We start from the raw sequence: 20,915 nt of genomic DNA on the forward strand, positions 1-20,915 counted from the left end.
ATATATATATAGACTTTCAGTACATAGCTACTGATTGCACTCAGTATGCCGTTAACTTATCTGAAACAATGGAGTTGAATAATTTTTTTCAATGCAACAGATTAATTTTCACTCAAATTTAGTTTATTTCCTGAGGACATACACAATAAGATATGAATTAAGTTTACTTTGGAATTAAAAAATGACTTGAATTTTAAACATATTGCAGTTAAAAGTGACATATTATTTAACCTATAAGATTGGTGATTGTTGTTTCACATATGACAAGTTTTTGTTATTTCCTAATAATGTCTTAATTATTTACGAAACCATTTCACAGAATTTATACAAGTGTCCAAGATGTCGTAAATGTTAGTGTCTATTTTACATTTCTTATATCATTTATTTCTATTAGATTTTACAATTTATATTGCAAATAAAACAAAAGGAGGTGAAATTTAACTTTGGACATTTTCACTTTGGATATAATACCATTTACAAGGTATGTTCTACATTACATTACGTATAATATAATATATAAGAATGTAACGGAAAGTATTATAAAGTAGAACAAACACATTCAATCTTTCGTAAGTTACGTTCATAAATATTAAATTTACATAACGTTTCGACATGTTTTGTTCATTTTTATATATAGAGGAAAGCCCCCTATTATGAGATAGGCGCCTAATATGAGATAGCGGCGTTTCTGCTAAACTAATAAATGCTATATCTGTTGATTCTACCATAAAATTATTGCTCTTGGATTGAAAACTGTTTAATGGAAAATTCATTGTTGGATCATGTCTACAGTAATTGTAAAATAAAATTTTAGAATTCGAATATTTTCAAGTTTCATTGAGACAAGCCTTTAATCTTTGTTTATTATTTAATAAGTAATTATTTGGCAATAAATTCTTCATGTAGTAATAGAGTAAGATCGTACTGATAGAAAAATACGGAATATGTTGAATTGTTTAATTAAAGAAGTTAGATTTGATGATCGTAAAACTGTAAGACGTGATACTCGTAATATGAGATACTCAGGATATTTCTAATATGAAATAATGTATACTTCTGTGTCCAAGTGAAAATCGATGCTAAATATTATTGTATAATAATAAAAAGAATAACCGGAATGAACATTGACGGTCTGTTTCTGCAATACTTCGTTCCAGTTACTGAAGACAATTCCTGAATACAATGCATATCACATGATCAATTTACGCGCATAGGTTGTACTCGTTTGTATTTTAGAAACATCAAATAAAATTTTTTTAATTCTAATACTGATGTACTTTGTGCTTTATTATCGATTTCTCGGGGTATCTCATATTAGGAGCACAATTTTTCGACTTTGCGATTTGTTCACCTATTATATTTCCTTAATTAAAAAATAAAATAAAATTTGAATAAAATTTTACATAACGCTATCTTAAAGTTTATTAAATTCTCTTCAACATGACCTATTATTTTTTAAATTCTGCCTACAAACTTCTAACATTTACTTAAAGTAAACTCAGTATCTCATAATAGAAGTCTTTCCTCTATAAATAATTTTTAAATCATTTCTCATTTAACTGTTTACACATATTTCATTATTATTTTACATACTCAAGGTCTGCCCTGCCACAGCACAATATTTATAAGATAAGATCCAAGATGCAATGAGCATCAAAATTGCTAGATCGTTAGTCAATTGAACTCGTGATAGTACTGCGATAGCTTATTAGTTTGCGTTATAAAAACCTGAAAAAAATTCAGCACATATTTAGGGAACTACATACGTAATATACATGTATAAATATGTAATTCACACGAAAATTATATTAGAAGCATTCAAGATCCAACTTGACTGTAAATGGCTTATTCTCGGTATTTAGTATAAAAAATATTTATTAAAAATATTGATCTATTTTAACATGAACATTATTATATACATTTAAATTGCATCATATCGTTTTCAAATTAAGCTTACTTAAAATAGGTACAACATTTTTATTTTTAATTCTAAAGAATGTGTAACTGTAAATAGCTATGAATACTAATTATATAAATATTCTGTGTTGTTAGGATTATTCTTTACGTGAATTGTTTTCGATTTAACACATTTTTATCGGGTGTAACGAAAGTATACTTGTTTCAGATACACATTGCAGCTTTGGACTTCGTTATAATTTTATTTCAGGTATGTGATCCAGACCTATTGTTCCTAATACATAAACATAAATGTTTTGATTATTTTTTAATATCAATACGTGTATAATTAAATGCGTTTTGTTTAACTCTTCGGTAACGAACTATATTTTTGATTGTTATATAACAATTTAATACAATCGAACATTTGATTACAGAGTATATTATATCATAAGGGTTTCATTATAATATTTTATAAAAATGTATATAATCCTTTTTAGATGAATTTAAAGAATTCTATTGAGATAAAATATTGAATTTTATTTACATTATTCTCAGCGCTCTATAGAAATTCGATAATAGTGCCAGTCGACGCATGTTGTGCGAGTGTGCTATTTCATTTTACGTTGTGCGTGTTGTAGCCTGTATTGGGATGGAACAAAATGATATGTGTAATGACTTACGAGAAAACTTTTCTTATCCGTCAATGTACAAATTATTTCAGTTTGGGTACAAATTATTACAGTTGATTATTTCGAATTTCTATTATATTGCTCTGCAAGTACTTGGTATCATAAATAATGGTGCATTCTGTTTCACATGTTTTATTTATACTTTTTTACATTCAATGAACAACAAAGATGGATGCATCATGTTTGAAATAAAATATATATAAAAAATTTGAAATTAGTGAAATATTCAAAAAGTGTTTTCAAACAATTCATTTTTAAAACGTGTAGTGAGAAGGCTTGTTTCAAACTAATAATAAAGAGAGAAAGGGTATACGAGCAAACAAATTCGTTAAAACATTTAATTTTATTCTAATATATTGCGAAGAATATTACGTTATTTTTGGCGTTTCGTCCCCCTGCTTCCACTACTGGACTCATCAATAAGGCATTGTAGTGTTGGAAACCTACCTTATTCATTTTTATTAACTGACTTAGCGTAACCTTGAATAAACTTTAATAATAGGTTACCGTGTTCGTCTTAAAATGCCCTATCAGCATGTAAATAAAAAACAATATCAATTCATTAAAAAAAAAAAAAAAATAGGGTTGATACTTTGGCTAATTCTTTGCGTCTCCAAGTACAAAACATTGTGTAACATGTGTGTTAAAGTTGTTTATTGTGCGAAGCGAGTGCGCTTCCCCGCGCCCGCGCCGTGCTATAGACAATTATATCACATGAGTTTTGCACATAGATTTTTTCATCACGAGTGCACTGTTAATATTAATTGTGTTAGTAATATGTTATACAATTATAAAGTCGCACGAGCGAAGCGAGTGCGACTTATGGGATGGTGCGTGGGGCGCAGAAAGCAGAAGGGTTCGGGGGGGGCTTTTAAAATATTTCGTAAATAAATATTTAACAATACAAAATTTTGTATTGCTCATTACTTTTAATTATAATTGTGAGATTATTACAATTTAAAATTAGATTTAAACGTTATTGTAAGTTGAATGATATTTATAGATACTGTATTGTCGTTTTGTCGTAGTTACTTTTATTATATATTGGAGAAAACTATGCTTACCCCCCCCCCCAGATGCTCCGAAAGGACGCTCCGGTCACGCGCTTTTCTCCTTGTTGATATTTGTACGAGCGCTACCACTGCGTTGCGTTATTTTTCATAATGTTTATTTAAAAACTTTAAAAATATTAAAAATTCGTGTTAAAATTTAAGTGGTCAGTTTTTATTGCGTGCGAGTGTAATTATTAGGCGTTGTAAATGAAAACAATTAAATAAAAACAATTAAAAGATGTTATATAACTAAGCATTTCATAACTATTTTATATAGTTATGAAATGCTTATATATTTAAGAAATTGTACATAGTTACGGTGAAAACCCTTAATGTCAAAGAGCAAATTCGAACTTTCGTCCTGGACATAAATGTGGACGCATTCAGAAATTAATCTTTTATTTAAGAATCATTCAATATCAAGTACTCCACGATGTTCTCACAACTAATATCGTGTTTCTTATTATATAAATATATATGTTTGTAATTTACTCTATGATCCGTAATTATCGAGTTGGTATTTGTATTTCGATTAATGCCTCTTCTACGATAGAGTCGTAAGTCGTAAAAAACTGGCCAATCACAGTTTAATAAGAAAAAAATAATCAATTATAATTGATTAATTTTTTACATCTTACGGCTTGATACTCTATTGTTGAACAGGTTTAATGTAGTTACGATAATCTGAAATCCTAGTTTCAAGTTTTTTCCTCGTTTGTCCAACGTATAATGTGTTACATGAATTGCAAGAAATCTTATAAACCACAATTCTCCTTTTTTTGTGGAAGGACATCTTCCTGCATCTTATTAAATTTGTCTAATTAGTTTAAGTTGATAAAAGCTAATTTTGTATTGAAATTTTTTATTCTTTTTAAACTTTCCGATATTAATTGCATAATGGGTATTATAAACTATGACGGGCATTCATTATTGTTAACATAATTTTCTTTTTTCTGTGTAATTTTGCATTAAGCATTTTAAACATGCATTAATAGTCCCAAAAATTAAATCAGCTGGATAATCATTATTCAATATGGTACAGATTATGTACTTGTAATGTTTTTTTTAGATTATATTCAGAATGTGATATTTTTAAATTGTTATCCGTCGAAATCGACACAAAAGTAAATAAAGAATTGAATTATAAAAAAATCATTCATTTCTTTTCCTATACAAAAAAATGAGGACTAGTCAAGGTCTTTCGTTTATGGAGAATTACGCAAGCTCTTATATTTTTTATCCTTATTTTGTAATGATTCAATTGTTAACTAATTATACATCTTTTATAATGGTAGAAAAATTTCGAGTAGGAAATGACTATTTCGTAATTTTAAAACATTTCCCTTTCACAAATCAACGATCACTTTATTCATCATTGGTGGAAATGGATTTTTCAATGTAACGCCTTGTCGAACGTTTCATCGCAGACTGATCGATCACGCTCATCGACGAATATCGTATAGATAGGAATAGAATATCGAATTGATTACCAATTTAATTCGTGATATTACTGCAGTAGTTTATTAGTGTTGCGTTCCAAGTCTGAAAAAAATTTCGACGCGCAATAGAAGACTTACATACGTAGTATATAAATTCACACGCAATTATTTAAAAGCACCCGTGATCCAAGTTATAGCGTTTTCTCTTGGGATACACTTGAGTGTAACCTTGCACTACATCAATTGCGTGTATCATAAGTACTGCACCAGTGCTGCACTACTCATCTAATGTACATACACACCCAGTGTTGTACATAGATGATTTTAAAATTAGCTAGATAAAGATAAGATGAAAATTTGGAAATTTATCTTAGATAAGATAAAGATGATTACATTTAAATTAATCTAGATAATATAGATAAATTTATCTGACAATTTATCTGAAAATTCTAGATAATTTTTTATTTTTAAGACTATTTATAAATTAAGAATCAGTTTTTTCTCAAAATAATTAAAAAATATTAAATTTTAATATGTAACTTTGTTTGTCTCTTACAATGTCTCTCACAATTTTCAAAAAAATAATGAAGAATCACATAAAAATTCTATACAGTCCTTTTCCTCTATATTAGTTGCATGAAAGCAAGCATGTCATAATCATTGCGGTTATGAATAATACGTTGTATTATGAATAATAGTGTATCTTATAATATTAATAATAACATTCTTTTAAATATAGTGAAAGACACAGGTCAAAAACTTTTTTCGATTTCGGATTAGTGTCGTCCATGAATCGAGCATCGCATACTACGATAAAACATCAACGAAGTGAGAAGTAGGAACAGTAGAGTGTGAATACCGACACGATACATTTCGATTTTAAGCAAAAAAAACACCGACTTTGGGCAGCTCTGGGTTAATCAATCAGAATTGAGCGTCCTATAAGTGCAGGAATGAAAAGATCATTTGAGAGCAATGTGAATGATTATATATGCTATTAGATGCACTCACTCTCTTCCTGAGGCTGAAAATTTTTCTGTAAATATGAACTATGTAGAAGAAAAAATTATAATATTTTCACATTTTTAGAGCAATGTAAAATATAAACCAAAGTATCTAAACATCATTCTAGATAAAGATGATACCTTTTTTTCATCTAAAATGCAGATAAAGATAATTAATATTTTTATTATCTAGATAAAGATAAGATGGTATCAAAATTTCATCTAGATGATCACCTAGATAATTTTATCCAGATAAGATCGAACACTGTACACACCATGGTATACACTACTTTATGCTATCGTGTTTAATCCTGCTGCCGGTTGACTTCCATTTTCAAATTTTAAATGTTACACTGCCTCTACATCGTCCTTTTGAGATCCTGTAGCAAAATCCCAATCCGTGCATAAAATTTGCACTGCATTATAGCCACTGATCATGTTACATTGAATGAGTTTGCCCACTATCAGCCAAGAAAACGTTGCACTGTTCGAATGTTGCACTGGTGGGCGCTAGACCAGCTGCCAAGAGAAAAAGCTATTAGACCACTCCGACATTGTCTCATTCGGTTTGAAATTTAACGGTCCAATAAGAATTGATATTGAATTTTGATTTAGTTGCTTGGAAATATTTATTGGACCTATTTAGAATTATAGAATATCTAACAGAAGTAAATTAAACGTTTGCAAATTTCTCATTCGGTAATTCTTACAAAAATTCTGTTTTGTCCGTTTTTGAACATATATACTGATTAATAATCACCCAAATTTACAATTAATGCACCTGCGGAATTTCTTTAGTGTGATTTTACGGAAATTTCCCGGTCGATACGGTAATAAAGAGATAAATATAGATATAATTATCACTAACACCCGCCTTTTTTTTCCTCCGTCGACGAACATATCAATTTGAATCGATCGTAGCACGTCGTTCCCCACTACCACCTGTCATGCCCGAAGCCGTTACGGTAGAGAATCGATATGGGGAAACGCGATGGTGGGACAATCAGCAAACGTTTTAGGAGACAATAAAAGCAACTTAGAACCTTCATGGTTTTGCAAAAATAAAATTCTTTCTGTATCACTTTTCAGTAATTCATTTTGTGTTACTTTTATAAATAAGAAAAGTTATTACAAATGTCGAAAAATGTTGTTTTAAAAATATTCAAGATAATGGAGAAAATCGGGACATAACTATTTAATGTATCTAATATGTTTTAGTATTTTTTTGCTTGTTTTCCGTTCCTCCGTTTTGAGTAAACTCCGTTGTCACTCCGCCGTCGCTTCTCACTATCAATACAACACTCGCAGCTTTGAGTGAATTGAATGTGAGGAGATCTAGTTATGATCAACGCGATTTTAGAACTTTGATCCGGGTTTTAATTATCATACATGTATTCTAGAACGAAAAACTCTAATATCACAAAAACATTATTATATATATATTATACAATAAAATTTGTAAGTATAAAATATCACAAAAACATTATTTTATATATATATGTATACATATATATATATACAATAAAATTGTAAATATAAAATGTAGCAGTAAAAGAGTAAATACAAAATTTTTTATATTATAAAATATGAACAGAAACAGAAATGGAAGCAAGCGAAAGATAGGAAGGAAATATAGATTGTGATTTCTGTTTTTAAATCAATATAACTCAGTCTATGTATTAATATGTACTATTTTATTAATGTCTTGTTAAACTTTATATTCACAGTACAGTCCATGTTATTTTAATAATAAAAAGTAAATGTAAAGTACACACTTACATAAGTATAGCACGTCCATCGAATGATTCTTTTTTAAGGGAACGTGTACCTTCATATTTTGTACGTAATAAAAAATGAAATGCTTGCGTACCACTTTTAAACTTCTAATTTTGTTTTAAACCTATAAATAGCTCAAGTCATGGTTTTAAAACGTACAGTGACCGCCACCTAAAACCTAGCTGCGGGAGGTTACTCATAGTCATGACCTTGTCAACATATGTCAAGGTCAAGATCATCGGGGGGGGCTCCCCTAATCTATATATTTACCTATATATTTAATAAGGCAATATAATCTAAGTAAAAGATATCTTTCGGCCACCCGGCCGAGGGTACCGGCCAAGGGTACCGGCCACGGTAGTCTAATAGGCTATAACACTTGTGCGTAAATACGTAAATAGAGCGATCCGAGTTCGACTACTGTGGTAATAATTTTCGCAATGTAATTACATTATTTACAGAACTTTAATATTTCATTTATAGGTGCTAATATCATTCAACATGTTATTATGATTCAAGATGCAATGAGCATCAATATTTTATCGTTATTCAATTGAACTCGTCAGAGTACTACGGTATATTATCAGTTTGCGTTAAAAACCTGAAAAAATTTCGGCGTATATTTAGGGAACTACATACGTAGTATATAAATTCACACGAAAATTATATTAGGAGCATTCAAGTTCCAGCTTGACTGTAAATGGCTTATTCTCGGTATTTAGTTCAAATAATATTTATTAAAAATAACACAGCCCCACAAAAAAAAAAAGTGGAAGGTCCGAAAGACAAGGCCATGATATCTGTATGTTTTCGAGGTCGCTGAATCCGAATCCGGTGTCCGTTTGACCTGGTTAGCTCCAGGTCAAGGACAATTGAAGGTCAAATATGGAGAATCAATTTTATATGCAAGTAAAGCAATGTATCTATACGTTTTTCGGGACGCTGAATCCAAATCCGTCGTCCATTTTATCTAATAAGGTCCAGATCAAGGTCATTTGAACCCAAAAAAACGTGTAGATATATTGCTTTGCTTACATATAAAATTGATTCTCCATTTTTGACCTTTAATTTATCTTGACCTGGACCTTATTAGGTAAAACGGATGACGGATACGGATTCAGCGACCCGAAAAATGTATAGATACATTGCTTCGCTTGCATATAAAATTGATTCTCCATATTTGACCTTCAATTGTCCTTGACCTGGAGCTAACCAGGTCAAACGGACACCGGATTCGGATTCAGCGACCTCGAAAACATACAGATACCATGGCCTTGTCTTTCGGACCTTCCACTTTTTTTTTTTGTGGGGCTGTGTAATTATCTATTTTAACATGAACATTATTATTTTAATTTGCATTATAACGAAGAAGACGAAGGCTGCGTTCGGGCAGTGTGCTATTAGCGCCATTTGTGTAGTACTATCCTTGTCTCACGTCTAATAGACAATAAAGATAGAATGACACAAATAGCACTAATAGCGATCCCCGAATCCAATCGAAGAAGAAGCTTTATAGCTTTGAAGTAAAATGTCGAAATCAACAGAATAACGAGAAAGATAACGTAAAATTCTGTTACTTGTTATTGAAAATTGTAACTCAGTTACCGTTACTGTTACTCACTAGAAAAAGTAAATACGTTATTCATTCGCTACTAAAAAAAGTAACGAAACCAGTAATTACGTTACTTTTTTAAGTAACGTTAACAACCATGCATTTAATTTACATTTCAACGTTTTCAAATTAAGCGTATTTAAAATAGGTTCAACATTTTTATGTAGTATTTTAAAGAAAGTATAACTATAAATATAGTTATGAATATTAGTCATAAATATTCTGTGCCGTCAGAATATCATTCTTTTATGTAAATTGTTTTCGGCTTATTATAAGCATTTTCATCGAGTATAATGAAAGCATACTTGTTTCAGATACACATTGTAGCATTGGACGTCGTGATAATTATGTATCAGGTATGTGATCCAGACCTTCTATTGTGTCTAATATATAAACACAAATGTTTTGATTATTTTTTAATATCAATATGTGTATATAATTAAATGCGTTTCGGTTAACCCTCTTTATTCTCACACTTTAAAAAATTACTGTTCATTCATTATTTTATTCATCAAGAAAATGGAATAACGTCATTGTAGTGAAAAAGTTATCTTTAATCCTGAAAAAATTGTTACGAATTAACTTCAGAAAATGAGTTTTTTACTTAAAATTATAAACTTTTAAAATTTTATAAGTCTTTAATTTATGGTTCACGATTATACTTTTGAGATTTACATTATGCTCGGTTCACTTTGACCCGTAATGAGTAGAAAGGGTTAAACTGTATAACATTTTTCGTTGTTATATAACATTTTCAAAATATTACAATAGAACATTTGATTATGGAATACATTATATTATAAGGTTTATATCATAATATATTGAACTATAAAAATTTGTATAATCTTTTTAGATGAATATAATACAATATTTTGAAGAGACATATTTTTAAATTTTGTTTAACGTTAATCTCAGCGCTCTCTAGCAATTCGATAATTGTGCCAGTCGACGCATGTCGTGCTAGTATGCTGTATTATTTTATGTTGATCGCGTTGTAGCCTGTAATAGTGGAACAAAGCGTGTAATGACTTACGAGAAAACGTCTTTTCTTATCCGTCAGGGTACAAATTATTTCAGTTTGGATACAAATTATTACAGTTGATTAATACGAATTTCTATTATGTCGCTGTGCAAGTACTTGGTAGCTTAAATGATGGTGCATTCTGTTACACATGTTTCATTTATACTTTTTTACATTCAATAAACAACAAAGATGAATGCATCATGTATAAAATAAAATACACTCTTACAATAAGTTAACAATAAAATATTTGAGCTGCGATCCACTGAACGCTGCAAATACTTTATTATTAGCAAACTAATCAAAGTATACTTCAAAGCATTTGCCGGATGAAGTGAACCGCCACCCATGATCAAATTAATCTACAAAATTTTGTAGATATACAGAGTGACCAATGGGACTATGAAGTAAAACTAAATGATTAATATTATACTTTGCAACAAAAGTCGAATGAAATGAATTAAATGTGATTAAGAAAAATTAAAACGTTACTGTTACCATATCTATAAAAATGAGACATAATTATTTAACAGGTGAAACATTACAATAAAATGGGCAACAATATGTTGCACGCATGAGTTAATGAAATCGTCTCCTGCACGTGTGTTTCGTGTTCAAGCGGCGCGGGCGTTTGGTACGCATTGTGCCCTGATCGTCATTTTCGCAAAAGGAAATAAATTTCTTCCGTATAAAAAATTTGAAATTAGTGAAAGAGAGTTTTCAAACAATTCATTTTTAATTACAGCTGACTTTGCGTAACCATCAAAAACTTCAATAATGAGTAACCGTGTTCGTCTTAAAACGCTCCATCAGCATGTAAATAAAAAGCTATATCAATTCATTAAGAAAAAAACAAAGTAAAACAGGGTTGATTTTGGCAAATATTTTGCGTCTCCAAGTACAAAAAAAATATTGATGTTACATTTTGTGTCTCTCGAAGTAATAAATATAAGAGTTATTCAACGTTGAAGTAAAAAGTGACATTTTTACTTCAACGTTAAATAAGGTAAATGTACCACTTCGTGGACATGACCTAATTGATATGTGTTACTTTAAATAAATTTTTAAGCAATTTTCATATCATTTCGAAATTAAGTATTATATAATTTATTCATATTAAAAATGATACTTTTGTAAAAAAATTTCGTTTATGGACAATCGTCCATTTATTAGGACATTCACACATATATGTGTATCAATTATTGGACATTCCTTAGCGTACCTGTCAATTGAATGATTAAAAAACATATTTTGTATATATTACATATAAAACTTTACATAAATCTTCACTAATTACAATTTCGATAAACTTTTTTGTACAATCTTGATTGAGAAGTAAGTAAAATGCGATTCTCTTCTATATAATAAAAAAATTGCTTATTATTTGTCCAATAATTAGGTCATACTTTTGTGGACACAGAGACGTCACATTTTTTGTCCAATAATTAGGACATTTGGATCATATTATATTTATGACGAAATACAATTTATAATAAACGCAAATAACATATTTGATAATGGATTTAGTTTCAGAAAACATCCATTCTTACTAAGCATGTGTAGTAAACTAAAATTTTAATGTGTAAATAAGTTTCTAAAGTGTAAATAAATGATTTCGTCGTGCAATTCCTTAACTGTCCAATAATCGGTACATTTACCTTAATTCGGTGAAAGAAAAACGTACAGAGGTCGATAAAAAAGCAAATTGAATATAAAGAATCACTCTTTTGAAAGCTGTAAACGGCATTTGTGCATAATTTTTAATCTGTGCCGTGCAACTTCACAAATTTCATATAAAATTTCAAGTTCTGATACATGTTCGTTTATGTTTATACAATTTCATGAAAATATCGCAAAACTGTTTTTTGAAGTACCCATCTGAAAAGTAGAGATTTCGAGCTTTAAAAAGCTTTTTTGTACATCTCGTGACTTTTCACTGAATTATTACTATTTAAAAATATTAAAAATTCGTGTTGAAATATAAATGGTCAGTTTTTATTGCGTGCGAGTGTAATTATCAGGCGTTGTAAATGAAAACAATGAAATAAAAACAATTATAAGATGTTATATAACTAAGCATTTCATAACTATTTTATATCTTTAAGAAATTGTACATAGTTATGGTGTAAACCCTTAATGTCAAAGAGCAAATTCGAACTTTCGTCCTGGACATGAATGTGGACCCATTCAGAAATTAATCTTTTATTTAAGAATTGTTCAATATCAAGTACTCCACGATATTCTCCCAATCAATATCGTGTTTTTTATTATACATATAAAATTATGTTTATAATTTACTCTATGATCCGTAATTATCGAGTTGTTATTTATATTTCGGTTAATGCCTCTTCTACGAAAGGGTCGCAAGTCGTAAACTATAAAAAAACTGGCCAATCACAGTTCAATAAGAAAAAAGTAATGGATTATAATTGATTAATTTTTTACATCTTACGGCTTGCGACTATAGTTGAACAGGATTTATATGGTTACAATGAATTGAAATCCTAGTTTTATTTAAGTTTCATCCTCGTTCGTCCAACGGATGATGTGTTACAGAAATTGCAATCTTATAAACCACATTTTCATTCTTTTTTGTGGAAGAACGTCTTCCTGCATCTTATTAAACTTTCTAATTAGTTTAAGTTGATAAAAGCTAATTTTGTATTAAAATTTTTGATACTTTTTAATCTTTCCGATATTAATTGCATATAGGCTATTATAATTCATGACGGGCATTCAATATTGTTAACATTATTTTCTTTTTTCTGTATAATTTTGCGTTAATTATTTTAAATGACCTCAAATTGCATTAATAATCGCAAAGTGCATTAATAATCTCAAAAATTAAATCAGCAGAAAATCATTATTTAATACGGTATAGATTATGTATTCGATGTTTTTTTTAGATTGTATTCAGAGTGTGATATTTTTAAATTGTTATCCATCGAAATCGACACAAAAGTAAATAAAGAATTGCATTATAAAAAATCATTGAATTCTTTTCCTATACAAAAAAATGAGGTCTAGTCAAGGTCTTTTTATTTATGGAGAATTGCGCAAGCTTATATTTTTTATCCTTATTTTGTAAAATGATTCAATTGTTAACTAATTACACATCTTTTATAATGGTAGAAAAAATTTCGAGTAGGAAATGACTGTTTCGTAATTTTATAACATTTCCCTTTCACAAATCAACGATTACTTTATTCATCATTGATAGACTATGAATTGGATTTTTCAATGTAACGCCTTTTCGAACGCTTCATCGCAGACTGATCGATCACGCTCATCGACGAATATCGTATATAGATACGAATAGAATATCGAATTCACTACCAATCCAACTCGTGATATTACTGCCGTAGTTTATTAGTGTCCCGTTTCAAGTCTGAAGAAAATTTCATCGCGCAATCGAAGAGTTACATACTTAGTATATTAATTCACACGCAATTATTTAAAAGCACCCGTGATCCAGGTTATAGCGTTTTCTCTTGGGATACACTGAGTGTTATCTTGCACTACACCAATTGCATGTAAGTACTGTACCAGTGCTGCACTACTCTAATGTACATACATACACCGTGGTATACACTACTTCATGCTATCGTGTTTAATTCTGTTGCCGTTTGACCATCTTCAAATTTTAAATGTTATACTGGCTCTACATTGACCTTTTGAGATCGTATAGCAAAATCCCACTTCGTGCATAAAATTTGCCCTACTATATAGCCACGGAAACACGTTACATTGAATGAGTTTACCTATCACCAGCCAAGAAAACACTCTGCACTGTCCGACCGAGTTGCACTGGTGGGCGATAGTGCAGCCAAGAGAAAACGCTATTAGACCGCTGCGACATATTGTCTCGTTCGGATGTAATTTTGGGATCCAATAAGAATTGATATTAAATTTGAATTTAGTTGCTCGGAAATATTTATTTGACCTACTAAGAATTCTAGAATATCTAATAGAAGTAAATTTATCGTTCGCAAATTTCTCATTCGATAAATCTTACAAAAATTCTGATTTGTCCTGTGCGGGCTTGTGCCTCTATGCGCTATGTGTAGCGCTATTTTCTCTTATGAAAGCCTTGTGGCTCGAATATTAATTTGCTATGCTTGATGCAGCGTGTGATAATGCTCGAAGGACCAGTGTTGGCAAGAAGCAACACGAAAACATAGTTGATAATGATACTTATTTAATCTTATTATACTCATGCATGTGCATGCTTGACAATCGTAGAACACAGATGGTGAACTATTGCAAACTTAAACGACTATATAATAAGCGTAAAGAAAAATCATGCTGCTGCATGCTTGGACGAAAACGAACTAGGAAGAAGAAGACGGAAGTGGCGAACGAACAGATACGGAAGCGAACGAACGCAAACGAACGCAGAAACGAACGCTGATAAGCGAACGCTGAGGAGAAGGGGAACGCAGGTAGCGCTCCTTTCAGAAGGAGGGAGCGTAGCAAAGCGAGCGAAAATACAAAAGTGAAAACGTGCATAGCGCGTACAAACCGCCGCCCTTGAAAGCTTCGGCTTTCAACAAAATAATGTTATGTTTACGCAATTCAAAAGTACAAAATAATAGTATAGATTAATGAAATGATACGAGCTTAGTTACTATCAAAGGGAAGAACGCATAATCGTGTAATGGGACGCTTATAAATGCCAGACGATGTGCGAATTGTGACTGTACGAACAATGTTGTCATTACCGGGATGTAATTCGACGATTCTAGCGAGAGGCCAAGAAAGAGGCGAAGCAGAATCCTCTCTTAGAAGGACCATCTGTCCGACATGTAATGGATTTTCCTTAATTGTCCACTTATTTCGCTGCTGGCAATAATGCAGATATTCCTTTGACCATCTTTGCCAAAAGTGTTGACGTATTTGCTCCACCCGTTGCCAACGAGAGAGCCTAGTAATCGGGATTCTTTCCAATGATGGTTCAGGGTACGATGTCAATGGTGCTCCGATTACGAAGTGACCTGGAGTAAGTGGCGTAAGGTCGGCCACGTCAGATGAAACGGGTGTGAGAGGACGCGAATTAAGAATCGCTTCAATTTGGATAACTAGTGTTTCTAGCTCCTCGTATCTTAGATGCGCCTCTCTAGTAACTCGATAGAGATGACGTTTGGCTCCCTTGACGGCAGCTTCCCATAGTCCACCATGATGGGGCGCTCTAGGGGGTATGAAGCGCCATCTGATTCCTTTAGAGGACACGTAGTTAATAATCTGTTGATGGCTTTCTTGATTTTTGAACAATGCGGCTAGCTCGTTTAATTCTCTTTGAGCTCCTTTGAAATTTAAGCCATTATCCGAATGAATGATAGTTGGGCATCCTCGTCTAGAAATAAAACGCTTTAAAACATTAAGAAATGCTTTAGTGGATAAATCAGTTGCTAGTTCAATGTGAACAGCTGTTGAGGCGAAGCAAACAAATATTGCAATATAACATTTTAATAGCTTAGAAGTTTTTCTTAAGCCTTCTTTATAGTAGAGAGGACCCGCGTAGTCGACTCCGCAATTTTCGAAAGGACGCTCGGGAATTGTGATCCTGGATTCGGGAAGGTTCCCCATTAGCGTGGATGCCATCTTAGGTGAGCTTCGAAAGCAAACAATGCATTTGCGAGTGATTTGTCGTACAACGTCCCTTGCAGCTATGAGCCAATAATTTTGTCGAACAGCAGATAACGTGGCGTGGGGCCCTGCATGAAAGTGTTTCTCGTGCTCGTGTATGATGATGAGACGAGAAAACGGATGATTTCCAGGCAATAGAGCTGGATATTTGGCATTGTACGGGAGATGCGATAATTTGAGTCGACCTCCTACTCTCAGAATTCCTGCTGCATCGATAAACGGATTTAATCGTACGATTGGGCTATTTTTGTTAAGATTTTGTTGTCTGGAAAGCGAGTCCAATTCCTTAGGAAAATGCAGTTTTTGAACTATTTTCAACAAAATCTTGATGGCGTGGTCCGTTTCATCAGGAGTTATGACAAGAGTTTTATTGTTAGCAGATTGTAGCTCCTGATCAGGCTTGATTCTTTGTTTTAATTTGTTGAAAAATCTAAAGATGTATGCTGCGATTCGAACAAGTTTCATGAAACTTGAGAAACGCTCGAAAATATCAAAGTATGGCAGCGTAGCAGTAGCTGATGTGATAGCAGAAGATTTGTATTCAGGTATATCTCGTTTGTTGATAGTGAATGGAAATTGAGGCCATTGCCCCTTGTCAAGTTTCAGCCAAGCGGGCCCCGACCACCAAAGATGCGCATGTGGCAATGCAGCCGGAGATATGCCTCTGGATAAAAGATCAGCTGGATTGTCCTGACTGGATACATGATGCCAGTCTTGTATAGTGGTTAATTGTTGGATATCGCCAACACGATTGGAGACAAATGTCGACCATGTACGACTAGATGATTGCAGCCAGGCTAAAACTACGGTGGAGTCGGTCCACAGATAAATAGATGTAAATTTGTGAGTAATACGTTTCAAAATCTTGTCGGTGATCTGAGCCAACAAGAGGGCTGCGCATAATTCCAAGCGCGGAATTGATAAACTCTTGAGTGGAGCTACACGGTTTTTAGAGCAGAGCAATCTAATTGAAATGTTTCCGTGAGCATCAGTGGCACGTAAATAGATGCACGCGCCATAAGCTCGTTCACTGGCGTCAGAGAAGCCATGGAGCTCTAAGTTGATATGTTCACTTAGCGCGATAGCGCGTCGTGAAATAGTCATGTCTCTCAAAATTGGCAACTCACGCTCGTAGCGTTTCCATTTAGTGGTTGAATCCAAGGGAAGAGCTTCATCCCAGCCAATCTTGAGGAGCCAGAGTTGTTGAATAATGATTTTAGCAATGACAGTCGCAGGTCCAAAAAGTCCGAGAGGATCAAAAACCAAAGCGACTCTTGATAGTACTTGCCTTTTGGTAGGCGTAGCCAAAGGTGGCAGACAGGAGATACTAGAAAATTGGAAGTGATCATGGGTGCAGTTCCACACAAGACCCAGTGTCCTTGTTTCGCATTCCTTGTCGGAAGATAGTACGAATTCCTTTTCAGGATTGGAAAGTTGATCGTCTTGAAGATCAGGTACATTAGAGAACCATTTGCGTAGCTCGAAACCACCTTCAAGAAGCAATTGCCTTGTCTGAATCTTGATGGAGGAGGCATCTTGTAAATTGTCAGCGCCGGTGACCAAGTCATCAACATAAAAGTCGTTTAAAACTGTCCCGGATCCAACGGGATACTTCTCAGAGTTATCCTCAGCTAATTTCCTGAGCGATCTAATGGCTAGGAAGGCAGCAGATGCTGTACCGTACGTGACGGTCAGAAGCTCGAATGTTTGAATGGGTTGATCCGAAGAGTCACGCCAAAGAATGCGTTGCAGAGAGGTTTGATTCGGATCGATTAAAACTTGTCTGTACATCTTTGCCACATCTGCAGTCATGACATATCTGTACATACGAAATCTTATTAATATTGAAAGCAGATCATCTTGTATAGTGGGGCCTACCAATAATGCATCATTTAACGAGATTCCAGTGGTTGTTTTGCAAGAACCATCAAAAACCACTCTTAGTTTGGTAGAAGTACTCGTTTCTTTGTATACGGCATGATGCGGTAGGTAATATGTTTGGCTGTCATTATTTGTAATGTGAGTGACCTCACGCATATGACCAAGTTGTATGTATTCTTGTATAAATTCTTTGTATTCTGCATGTAATTTAGGAGAGGTAACAAAGCGTTTCTCTAAACATTTGAAGCGGCGAGTGGCTATTTCCCTTGATTCACCGAGTTCAGATAGCTTGTTAGGTATGATCGGTAGCTGGACCACGAAGCGTCCATCGCTGTTGCGTTTGACAGTGTCCTTGAATAGATTCTCGCAAGATTGGTGCTCTGGAGAAAGAGTTGAAGCGGATATCGAATGATCCAATTCCCAGAAACGACTGAGAGCATGATTTAAGTCTTCTGTTACAGCTAAACAACTGATGATTGAAGAACTGGAGTTACTAGGAATACTTGATGTCGGACCAGATAAAATCCATCCCAAGAGAGTTTTCTGCAGTGTTGGTTTATTTCTAGAAGGTTTAATTTGACCTGCGCAAATGAGCTTCCAAAATATCTCAGCGCCGATTAGCATGTCAATGTCAGCGGGAACATTAAAATCAGGATCGGCCAATTTTAAATTATTTGGTATAGTTATATTCTGTTTGGAAATGAATTTTTGAGGCAATTGTTGAGTAATTTTTGGCAAAACAACGCATTCTATCCTCTCGCTAAAATTGTTGAACCGCGATTTTATGTGAACGACTGTCGCTTGATTGGCTCGAATGTTAGCATTAGTTACACCTGAAATAGATATCTCTATTTGCCTTTTATTGAGGTACAATTTGTCGGCAAGACTCTGCGTAATGAAATTCATTTGTGATCCGCTGTCTAACAATACACGACACGAATGGATGTGATTATTACAGTCAAATACATGAATAATGGCTGTTGATAATATAATTCCTAGAGATTGATAAGTAGATAAACATTGTGTTGCGACTGGCTTCGCAGAAATTTCTGTATCGGAAGTCACAGCTGTTTTCGCATTAGACGACTCGTTAGCGTCTGTTGTCTTTGACAAATGTAAAAGTGTATTGTGTTGACCTTTACATTTGCGACAAGAGCTTGAAGTGCAATTTTTAGCTTGATGAGAATTAGATCTCAAACAGTTTAGACATAAATGAACCTTCTTTGCAAAGGCGATTCTGCTTTCTACTGGTAATTTGAGAAATGTTTCACAATAGTAAAGCGGATGATTTTCCTTACATTTAGGACAAGATAAATTAGAAGTCGCGAGATTAGAAACCGAACAATTCTTTGCCTTTGCAAATTGATTGATTGAGGATTTGCTAGAAATTGCTTCAAGCGCGATGCAACGTTTTGAAAGAAAATCAGTCAGTGATTTTAGTGTGGGAACTTCCATATCAGGAATGCTTGTTTCCCAAGCCTTGGTAGTAACCGTATCAAGTTTCGAAATTATAAGATGAACGATTAAATCGTCCCAAGTATCCGTGGGTCTTCCCATGGCTTTGAGAGCGCGCAAATGTTTTAAAATCGTATCTAATAATTCACGTAACTGAGCATGATTTTCTTTCGTTACTGGAGCAATTTCGAAAATGGCCTTGATGTGCCTTTGTAATATCCACCGTTTGTTGTCAAATCGTTCCTTAATAGCGTTCCAGGCATCCTTATAATTGTCGGTGGTAGTTTCAATTGACTTTATTATTTCAGCGGCCTTGTCCTTGAGGGAAGATCGCAAATAATGGAATTTCTCTATCTCGGATAAATTTTGGTTGTTGTGGATTAATTGTTCAAACATATCATGGTAAGAATACCAATCCTCGTAGGAACCTGAAAACACTGGAAGCTCGATTTTAGGTAACTTAACATGCGCTTCCCTGCGGGCAGACGAATTAGCGCCTGGCGTGCTAAAAGATCCCGAAGAAAGCCTAATGTTATGTTGATCAAAATGCTCAAGTAAGGATTCACAGCGTGAGATTACGCTAAAGTATGTTGATTCGAAGCTTGCTCGGTGTTGCTCATGTTGAGCGTTTAATAGATCTAAATCTTGAGAAGATAAATCTTCTTCATTCTCAAGAACCTCTATTCGCGATTGTACTACGTCGAAAAGATTCCATAATTCCAATATTCTTTTTTTGCGTTCAATAATGTCATGGCGCGATCCATGATTCGCGTCAAAGCTTTCTATGGCAGACTTGTGTCGGGTTAGAGAAGCCTTGGCGGCTGTGCGTTTAGTTTTGGCCTCGGTCAATGATATCGAATCCATGCTTATGATTCTTACGTTATCGTTAGTGAATTGAGAATAATGCCCTTTATTGTGAAAGGAAGCGCATGCGTGTGCATATGAAGATATACGTATATGTGAGAACGTATGTGTAACGAAGTTTCGAGAAATGAAAAGCCAATATGGCGGTCAAATGTGAAGACGCATGCAATATGGCTATCTTACCTTGAGTGAATGAAACAATCTTACCTAAAGATTACTTATGCTTGTGCTTGCGGCTTATGAGCACGCTCGAATGAGAATTTGAATGAATTTCAGGTTATACCCTCTGTATCGCTGGGACGGATTCCTTGTTATCCTGTATCCGGCTCGAAGGACCAAATGTGCGGGCTTGTGCCTCTATGCGCTATGTGTAGCGCTATTTTCTCTTATGAAAGCCTTGTGGCTCGAATATTAATTTGCTATGCTTGATGCAGCGTGTGATAATGCTCGAAGGACCAGTGTTGGCAAGAAGCAACACGAAAACATAGTTGATAATGATACTTATTTAATCTTATTATACTCATGCATGTGCATGCTTGACAATCGTAGAACACAGATGGTGAACTATTGCAAACTT

The 20,915-nt window shown here is 33.4% G+C and overlaps 1 protein-coding gene across 1 annotated transcript; it reads right to left on the reverse strand.

The window, feature by feature from the left end:
* Positions 1-15,112: 15,112 nt before the first annotated feature.
* On the reverse strand, positions 15,113-20,338 carry LOC108778147 (uncharacterized). The gene has a single exon (XM_018545248.1). The coding sequence runs from the start codon at positions 20,336-20,338 to the stop codon at positions 15,113-15,115; it is 5,226 nt and encodes a 1,741-aa protein (XP_018400750.1).
* Between the last annotated feature and the right edge of the window lie 577 nt (positions 20,339-20,915).

This window comes from Cyphomyrmex costatus, unplaced genomic scaffold (assembly GCF_001594065.2).
Source record: "Cyphomyrmex costatus isolate MS0001 unplaced genomic scaffold, Ccosl1.0 scaffold490, whole genome shotgun sequence".
NCBI classification, from domain to species: Eukaryota; Metazoa; Arthropoda; class Insecta; order Hymenoptera; family Formicidae; genus Cyphomyrmex; species Cyphomyrmex costatus.